Source organism: Arachis ipaensis, chromosome B03 (assembly GCF_000816755.2).
Source record: "Arachis ipaensis cultivar K30076 chromosome B03, Araip1.1, whole genome shotgun sequence".
NCBI classification, from domain to species: Eukaryota; Viridiplantae; Streptophyta; class Magnoliopsida; order Fabales; family Fabaceae; genus Arachis; species Arachis ipaensis.
Window position 1 is genome coordinate 11,648,100 of NC_029787.2, and position 9,924 is coordinate 11,658,023.

General features: G+C 36.3%; 2 protein-coding genes across 2 annotated transcripts in view; both read left to right on the top strand.

Moving 5' to 3' along the window:
* The window catches only part of LOC107629518 (putative disease resistance RPP13-like protein 3), a 24,995-nt gene extending 15,481 nt beyond the window's left edge, over positions 1–9,514 (top strand). Inside the window, exon 2 of the mRNA XM_021118152.1 lies at positions 9,147–9,514. Coding sequence (XP_020973811.1) covers positions 9,147–9,438 — 292 coding nt within the window. The 3' untranslated portion in view covers positions 9,439–9,514. The remainder of the gene's footprint in view (positions 1–9,146) is intronic.
* Positions 5,475–8,444, top strand: LOC110269956 (putative disease resistance RPP13-like protein 3). The gene has a single exon (XM_021118153.1). The coding sequence runs from the start codon at positions 5,738–5,740 to the stop codon at positions 8,189–8,191; it is 2,454 nt and encodes an 817-aa protein (XP_020973812.1). The 5' UTR covers positions 5,475–5,737; the 3' UTR covers positions 8,192–8,444.

Here is a 9,924-nt window from a genome sequence, read left to right on the forward strand (position 1 = left end):
CGCATTTAATTTATATTTTTTCAACTTTATATATATTTATAGGGTACAATTTAAACAAATCAACAGAGTTTGAAGAACAAAGTTCAAAACCATGATCTAATATATTATAGAAGTAACTAGTAATTAAGTATATAACTAATTAAGATTATGTGTCGTTTGTTGCAAACATAAATAATTAGAAGGAGATGAGATCATGCTTTGATGATTGGTGGTGGTTGGTAGGATCATCTCCAACACCTCTTTTGCCAAAAATCATCTCATCAAGATCATGCATCATGTCATCATGGCTCAATCCAACCCTTGAATCACTTGGCTTCCTAATCAAGGCATCATCATCATCATCATCATCTTCAGTTGTGTTCCGGCCGGGTGATTCCTCTGCCTCGACCGGTTGGAGTGGAGTAAATGTAGGCAGAGCAGGAGGAGCTGTAGGCTTGTTGAATTCTTGATACTTGGTTAGAACCTTTTGAATCTCATCATTCAGATTCAATGCCTCAAAAAGAAGTGCTTCATTGTCCCCAGAAGTCTCAGCTATTCTTTGCACATCACATTGAGACCTTTGACACTGTTGTACTAATGACGTTGTCAGTTCATCCTGTACAAACAAGTTCTGTTAAATAACTGAATTTTTCAATTCAGATGGTTCACTAATGTGTAAAGGAAAAATCATGTGAACCTATATTTAACTAACGGTTTCTATTCAATTGGGATTATGCAATGAACTTTGTATTTATTTTATGAGAAATTCTCCACATACAAGTCTTTTCACATACAAGTCATACAAGTCATTTATTTCTTCTTCTTTCTCTTTTTCCATGTCTCCTCTTTTTCTTCTCCTTCTTCTTTTTTCGTGCCTCTTCTTCTTCTTCGTTTTTGAAGTGTTTCATCTTCATCGTCGTGTTTCTCCTCGTTCTTCTTGACCACACGTTTTTCATCTTCTTCCTCCTCATCTTCTGCACCTTCTTCTTCTTCTTGCTACACGTTCTTCTTCCTCTTCCACTTCTTCTTCTTCTTCTTTTTCTTTTCTTTCGTTTCTTGCCTTCTCTTTCTCCTTCTTCTTTTACGTGCTTTTCTCTCTGTTTTCTTTCTTCGTTATTCTCGATTTCCATTGTTTTTTGACATCAAACCCTGAAATCGTTTTTGAAGAAGAAGAAACAGCAGAAAATGAGGAGGAGAAAGAGAAAGAGTTCTGAATTATGCATAAGGTGTACTTCAACGAATTTTGGGTGTATTTCTTAAATCCTTTGGGTGTATTTTCGTAATCCTTTGGGTGTATTTCTGTAATCCTTTGGTGTATTTTTATAATCGTTTGGGTAAATTCCTGTGACCGTTTGAGTGTATTTCTGTAATTGTTTGGGTGTATTTCTGTAATCGTTTGGGTGTATTTCTGAAGTTCCATTATCTTCAAAACGATTTCAAAGCTTGATTTCAGAAATCATGAAAATAAAAAAAAAAACGAAGCAAGAATACCAGTGATAAACACAGATAAAACAACGAATGAAAGACAAAGAGAGAACGCATGAAGGAGATCAAATTTGACAAGAAACTCGTTTTCATAGAGGAAGAAGAAGAAGAGTAGGAGAAGAAAAAGGAGAAGAAGAAGGAAGAAGAGGAGAAGAAGAAGAAGAAGAAGAAGGAAGAAAAGGAGGAGAAGGAGGAACACGCCATGAAAATCGTATATGGGTCAGCGTGTTTTTTGTTAAGTTTCTCCCAACTTGTATAATGACTTATAAACCAAATGACTTGTATGTGTAGCACTCATTTTATTTTATATTAATGATTGAACTCTATTATATTTTTGTGAAAATCATGTTAATAGACTTAGAGTCCATTTGAAAAATTTTAAAAGTTACTTTACTCGTGCAGATCGTAGACTCATTGGGTCGACAATCTGTCAAATGGACTTTCGATCTTTATTATAATGGAAGTGAAGCTTCACATTTATTTTTTTTTCAAAGATAAATGTTATTTTATTAATATAAAGTAAAAGTGTTTTCATAAGGAAGTACAAAAGAATTGGGTATTCCCATTTATCACCAACTGTGACTGAAAGACTAAGAGTTTAAAGAAGAGTAAAGTAAGAGTAAAGAAAATTAGTAGCATCTATCAGGTATGGCTCACGAGTTCACACACTAAATTGCTGGCTTCTTTCACTATCTCTGGTGCCGGGCTTATTACCTTCTCAAAAACACACCGATTCCTCGCTTTCCAAGTGCTCCAACACAGCGCCGCTATGAGGAGGGTCTTTTGTCTACCGTCAAAAAGGTTCTTCTTCTCTCATCCATAGGTCAGGGGTTATTAAGCTTAGGCTCCATATTATTGAAGACAGGGGGCATTGAAACAAAGCATGAGAAATTGATTCAGCCTTCAACATGCATCTTGGACAAGTGGCAGGAGTGGATGCGAACCGGCTGTGAACTTGTTGCAACACTGGAAGCTTTTCATGAAGACTTTTTCATAGAAAAATCTTAATTTTATGTGGTAATTTCAACTCCCAAATGCTATTCCAGACTCTGTTGTGTATGTTTTGGAGCCTCAATGAAGTAGGAGAATGAAAGAATCCATAAGCAATTTTGTATCCTGACCCAACTTCATATATACCAGATTTTGTCTAGCACCAATTAACTTCATCCTCCTCCTCTCTTGGTTTGATTAAAAAATTTTTATTGCATATATCAACTGAAAAAATCGACTCAATCAGATTTCTATTCCAGCTTCTATCAGGATTTAGTAACGCACTAACGTAATACACTTGCAGATTTGGCGGGATTGTGAGTGCATTTTGAGGGACATTAAGGGAAACTAGTGGTGGGAGCCAAGGGTCATGGAAGATGCGAACATTAGTGCCGGAGCCTATTTTCCATAACAAGCCTTTCTCGATCACCTTGCGCCCTTCAAGAACACTTCTCCAACCCTACGACGGTACGCTTCCTATCTCTGCATGTAGGAAATCTGTATATCTGAAATATTTAGCTTTGAGCATTCTTGATATAGTAGAATTAGGGTATTTCATTAGACGCCAACATTGCTTGCCCAATAAAGCCAAATTTTGCGTCCTTAGATCCTTGATCCCCAGCCCTCCATCTTTCTTCGGTCTCATCATTGTGTCCCATTTAATCCATACAATTCTTCGTTCTGCGCCTTTTTGACCCCACCAAAATTGCGAGAATGTTCAATATTTAGTGTCTGAGCAACTGCTAGTCTTGTGTTTTGAGGTGTGTTGTGACTGAAAAAGATAGCCGACTTATTCAAATTGACTTTTTGCCCACTGAAACCCTCATAGGTCTCTAGCAATTCTAGAATGCTTTGACTTGTATTAGGTGCGCTCTTGCAAAAAATGATTAAATCATCAGCAAACAAAAGGTGATTAACTGTTTGGCATCTCCGATTAACTTGAACTCCTTGAATTAATCTGTTTTGCTCTGCCTTGTGTAGCAAGAAGGAAAGCCCTTCTACACAAAAAAGAAAGAGATATGGAGATAGGGGGTCACCCTGTCGAATGCCTCTATTTGGCCTAAAATAGCCAAAAGGTTGACCTTCCACAACAACAGAGTAAAAAACAGTCGTTACCAATTCCTTAGTCCAGTTAATCCATTTAGCATCAAACCCCAGTTTATCCATAATATACCATAAAAAATGTCATTCAACCCTGTCATAAGCTTTGCTCATGTCTAGTTTAATAGCCATCTCATGCTCTGCCCCACTTCTCTTATTTTTCAAATAGTGCATACATTCGTGGGCAATTAGAATATTATCTGAAATGAGTCTTCCTTTGAGAAACGCACTCTGGTTTGGACTTATAATTTTATTCATAATACCTTGTAATCAGTGCACCATAACTTTAGAAATAATTTTATACATAACTGAAGACAAATTGATCGGTCGTACCTGAGTCATGTCACTGGCATCTGGCACTTTTGGAATCAAACAAATTTGAGTATGATTGAAGCTTTTTAAAATTCTGCCACTGTGAAAGAAACTTCTCACTGCCTTAAAAACGTCACCTCCAACTATATCCCAAAAAAAGTGAAAAAACTTAGCTGTAAACCCGTCATCACCAGGAACACTCTGAACATGAACACTAAATGTAGCTCTTTTGATATCGTCCATAATTACTGGTCTTTGGAGCCTACGGTTTATGGAAGCTGTAATCTTAGGCTCCAAATCCTCTAAGTATGGATTCGGATCAGCCGAACAAGATGATTCTCAAATAATTTGTGGCCTTTGGTTGCTCTAAGACAAGTGCATATTTAGCTACCTTCTGAAGCATTATGTATGAGACTAAAAGATATGGAAATGAAGGATGGGCATGAGCTCATAATCAGAAAGGGTAATTCCTATTTTTATGGAATTCAGAACCAGAAATTGTTGTGTTTGAACCACTTTTCTTTCAGTTTCATTTTCTTTTCTTTTTTATTTTGGGTCAGAATCAATATATGTATTATGAATTCCTGATACATTTCATCCTCCGAAAATGAAAGGTTTGATGTACTACATTCAACTCTGGAATTTAATGATTAACAAAATTGCTGGTTTTGTTTTTCACTTGATGCATTATGCATCCCAGGAACTCATTATTTACCTGTGTATTGCTATGGCATGGTTCTTTTCAATGTTTCACTTGAAAATTCATCCATAATTTTGCTCGTTTATTTATACATATAAATTATACATATAAATAGATATACTATAATAGTAGTGTATAAAATTAAACATTTTAATTATAAAGTAACAGTTAAATGCTATTAAAATAATAATAATAATTTTTAATTAAAAATATTTAAATTACATATAATTATGATCTACTTATTATATTATCAACAACACTTTTACTAGTATTACTTAATTGATCTCATAATTTCGCACATGAGTTTTTAAAAATCTCTCCAATCACTTTTAATTTTAACATAACATCAAAATTACACCATAGAGTATATCATTAAAGAAACAAACCAATATTCATATTTGATTTGTAAGTTTGTTTAGTGTTATATGTACAAAATAATCAAATACAACAATACTAAGAAAATAACTACAAAATATTGCATATGACGAACTTTAATTATTCATTTTTAATTATTATTCTGTAATATTGCAGGAATTATTTTTTACGTGACTGTGCAAAAAATATATTTTACAATAATTTATTTTAAGAGTTACATTAATTATAACATAAAAAATCATTTATCATTGTAAATTATCTAAAAAATTATATATAAAAAGTTTATAATATTAATTTTGTGCGCGGATTTGAATCATATACCTGTGTATAATTCCATATTCAATCTAAGATAGATCCTCAAGTACATGTAGAAGCGCAGGATAAAGTTATAGAGTGGTTAAAGAAAACAATGGAAAATAGTAAATTTGAGAAGATATAGTAATAATGCAGTAAAAGTAAACTGGAAACAGCATCCTATGTAGAAGGTGCAATAATGCAGCTTAACGTTTTGCATATATAGTTGAGGCATTGAGGAGAAGACAAAGGTACAATAAAGCTGTCTGGAATAATTTTATCAACTGCATTATTACATTCCACTTTAATTTCCATTCACACTTCACACAGTGTTTCTCCTTACTTCAATCTTAACTTGACAGAGATTTTAGGAAAAGATTTTATTAGATCGCTCTTCACTCTTCAGTCCTTCCCAAACATCAGTTTCCTACATCAACCATCATCAGTTCAGTTTCTAAACACAAATTCAATCCGTTCCTTACTTACATACACACCCCTTCGATGGCAGATAGTGTGATTTCCTTTGTCCTAGACAACTTGTCCCAATTGCTAGCACGTGAAGCCAATCTGCTATGTGGCGTGGATAACAGGGTTACAACCCTTCAAAATGAGCTCAGCCTGATAAACGTGTTCCTCAAAACATCTGAAGGGAAAACCAAGAAAGAAATTTACAAAGAAATTCTTCGTCAGATCAGAGATGTTGCGCACCAAGCTGAGGATGTCATCGACACCTTTGTTGTCAACGTGGCTATGCACAGACGTCGAACCATGCTGGGGAAGATGCTCCGTGGTTTTGAACATGGAAAGTTGCTCCGTGATGTGGTTGTGAAAATAGACAGCATAAAAGCCACTGTCAATGACATAAGAGAGAACAAGATGAAGCTCAGCGATGTCTTTCAACAAGAAGGTGAATCATCATCAGCAATAGAGGACGAGGAGAAGGTGCTGTTGCTGCACAGGAGAAGAAGAAATGTGGAGGAGCATGATGTAGTTGGTTTTGTTGGTGAATCCAAGGCAGTGATCCAGCTGCTTAAGAAAGAGAGTTCCCAAAGCAACGTTGTGTCCATCATCGGTATGGGTGGGTTGGGCAAAACCACCCTTGCTCGAAAGGTCTATAACACGGATGAGGTGATGTCATATTTCCATTGTCGTGCATGGGTTTATGTGTCAAATGACTGCCGAGTTAAGGAGCTTTTGCTTCGCCTTATCAACTGTTTGATGCCTAACGCTGAGAGCGAGCTTGGGAAGAAAAAGAAGGGAAAGAAACACAAGAGAATACAGAAACCAGGTGATATCTCTAGCTTGGGTGTGGACGAACTAAAGCTCATGGTGCGGAAAATACAACCAGGTGGCCTCTCTAGCTTGGGTGTGGACGAACTAAAGCTCAGGGTGCGGAATTTCTTGAGCATGAAAAAGTATCTGGTAGTCCTTGATGACCTCTGGAAGACTCAAGACTGGGATGATGTAAAAGATGCTTTTCCAAATGACAATAATGGTAGCAAAATACTCATTACTAGCCGTTTGAAAGAGGTGGCATCCCATACAAGTCCATATTATCCTCCTTATTACCTTCAATTACTCGGTGATCATGAAAGTTGGGAACTCTTTTCTAGGAAAGTGTTTCGAGGAGAAGAGTGTCCTTCTGATATAGAGCATCTTGGAAAACAGATGGTCAAAAGTTGTGGCGGTTTGCCACTCTCCATTGTTGTTTTGGGAGGGTTACTGGCAAACAAGGGGAAGTCATACAAGGAATGGTCCAAAGTTGTGGGACATGTCAACTGGTATCTTACTCAAGATGAGACCCAAGTCAAGGACATTGTACTCAAACTCAGCTACGACAACTTGCCTAGGAGACTAAAGCCCTGCTTTCTGTATTTGGGGATCTACCCTGAAGATTGTGAGATCTCTGTAAGGCCATTGCTACAAAAATGGGTTGCTGAGGGATTTATTCAACAAACTGGGAACAGAGATGTAGAGGAAGTTGCAGAAGATTACTTGTATGAGCTCATTGATCGTAGCTTGGTTCAAGCATCGCGAGTGAATGTTAATGGAGATGTGAAAGCATGTCGCATCCATGATCTTCTTCGTGATCTTTGCATAACTGAGAGCAAAGAGGACAAGCTTTTTGAGGTTTGCACAAATAGTAACATTTTTTGGAGATCAAAACCACGCAGGCTTTCTATCCAATGCGGCATGCGTGGCTACGTTTCTTCAAGCAACAATGACCATTCATGTGTCCGCTCTTTGTTTTGCCTTGACCCAAAAGGGTATGCTTTTACCCACAAGGAGAAGAAATGGCTTTTCAAATTCTTCAAACTGGTTCGGGTATTAGATCTTGGGCAAAACGTTTGCAGCAAGGTCCCTTCCAACTTGGGCTTATTTATCCATTTAAGGTATGTAAGAATATGCACAAGAGGCAAAGTCATTCCAGATTCTATATGCACACTCGAAAATTTACAAACTTTGGACATATATGGGCCGGATGATGCAACATATCTCCCTAGGGGAGTATGGAACCTCAAACAACTTAGGCATTTAAAGTGTAGAGGAATCATGATCCTACGAGGCCAGCATGGTTCAAAAGCAGGTGATCAAGTCATGTGGAATCTGCAAACAATCTCTATGATTAAATTCAATAGTGAGATTGCACGCATGATAGAGAAAGGAAGGTTTCCCAAGCTACGAAAGTTGGGTTTGCACATCTCCTCGGTCAAGAAAAATAATGTGCATGAGTTGTTGTCAAGCCTACGGCGATTAACTCATCTGAACAAGTTGACACTTTCCTTTAGGAAGAGTGAATGGCCACCAGTGCGTACAAAGTACAAGCACATGGAAAGGAAGATCGGGCTCAAACCAATTGAATTGTTACAAAGCCTGCAGCAGTTGTCGAATCTGAGAACATTAGAAGTTCGTAGAGCTTTGGACCTTGCAACGTGTGATATTGCTTTTTGTTAATTATTTGCTTTTGGACTGCATTAAGTTTTTCTTTATTTATTATTGTTTCAGTTTGTTGTTTTAGTCAATTAGTGGTTCCTGCACTTTAGGAGAAAAGTAGTTTTTGTTATTCCACTTCCTTATCTAGTAGGTATGTGGCAGTTTCTGTTCATCCCACTTCCTAGTTTAGTGGTGATGTGGTAGTGTCATGGATTAAAATCCTATAAATGTACTGCTTCAGTAAAGTAAAAATGTGTGATTCCCATTCCTTTCACCTACGTATTTTTCTTATATCTCTGTCCTAAATATTTCTGGTTATACCATAAACCAACAAACTGGTATCACAGCATTCTTCTTACGGGGCCTGTGAAAATGGAAGGTGAAGCAAGTCTCTCACAAATTGCTCCGCCCACCTTTGATGGAGAAAACTATGACCTTTGGGCAGTTAAAATGGAGTCTTATTTGGAGGCATTGGACCTTTGGGAAGCCGTGGAAGAGGATTACGAAATTTCTCCGCTGCCAAACAATCCTACCATGGCTCAAATAAAATTGCACAAGGAGAAAAAAACAAGGAAGGCAAAGGCAAGATCATGTCTCTTTACTGAGGCTATTACAGGAGCTTGATTGGATGTTTAATGTATCTCACTGCAACAAGGCCGGACATTTTGTTTGCTGTAAGTCTTCTCTCTCGATTTATGCATTGTGCTAGTGAAATGCATTTAAAGGCAGCAAGAAGGGTATTGAGATATATTAAAGGTACTGTTGATTATGGTGTGAAGTTTGAGAGCTGTCAAAATTTCAAGTTGTGTGGATTCTCTGATAGTGACTGGGCTGGATCCATTGATGACATGAAGAGCACTTCCGGATATTGTTTCAGTTTAGGCTCAAGAGTTTTTTCATGGTGCACAAAGAAGCAGGAGACAGTAGCACAATCCACTGCAGAATCTGAATTCATAGCACATAGATTTCGTTTTTCCTTTGAGATTAATTGCAGTGCAGGCAGTTTCTCACAGCTGCAGGTTTTTGAGATGGAGTGCCTGAATGTTCACAAATGGAAATTAGGCAATGGTGCAATGCCATGCCTTCAAACTCTGCTTATCAGAGACTGTGAAAGATTGGACGATCTCCCAGATGAACTGTGCTCTTTGACTTCCCTGAGACAAGTAAAAGTTGTGACACCCTCCCAAGCATTGTCTGATGCGCTAGCAAATTTGGAAATGAAGGATGGATGTGAGCTCATAATATCAGAGAATCCAGAAGTAGTATAAATGTTGAGTTTCAATCAAATTTAGCCTTAACACTTATCATTATAATTGGTATTTAAATGTTATTGTACCATTAAAACCTTCTAAATGATTATCATATTTGTCCATTTAAATTATATTATGACTATTCACTTTTTTCAATCACCATATATGATATAGTGTTATAGTAATAGTTCTAGTATGTTACATTATGTTTCATTCTATAATATAATTTATGATTAGATAATTAATTTAAAAAATTATGACATCTAATACTATTCTCTATCTTATTACAAAATACATCTCGTATTGATATATAAAAGTTTATAGTAAACTTAAGAATTTATATATTACTAGAATGAGATTTACGCTATGTATAGGGAGATAAATTAATATTACTATATAGTATATTTTAATATTGTTTAAAAACTGATTAGATAATATGTAAATTAATGTTAAATTTAAATTATTTTATATTAAAAATATTTTATAAAATATTTATTTGATAAT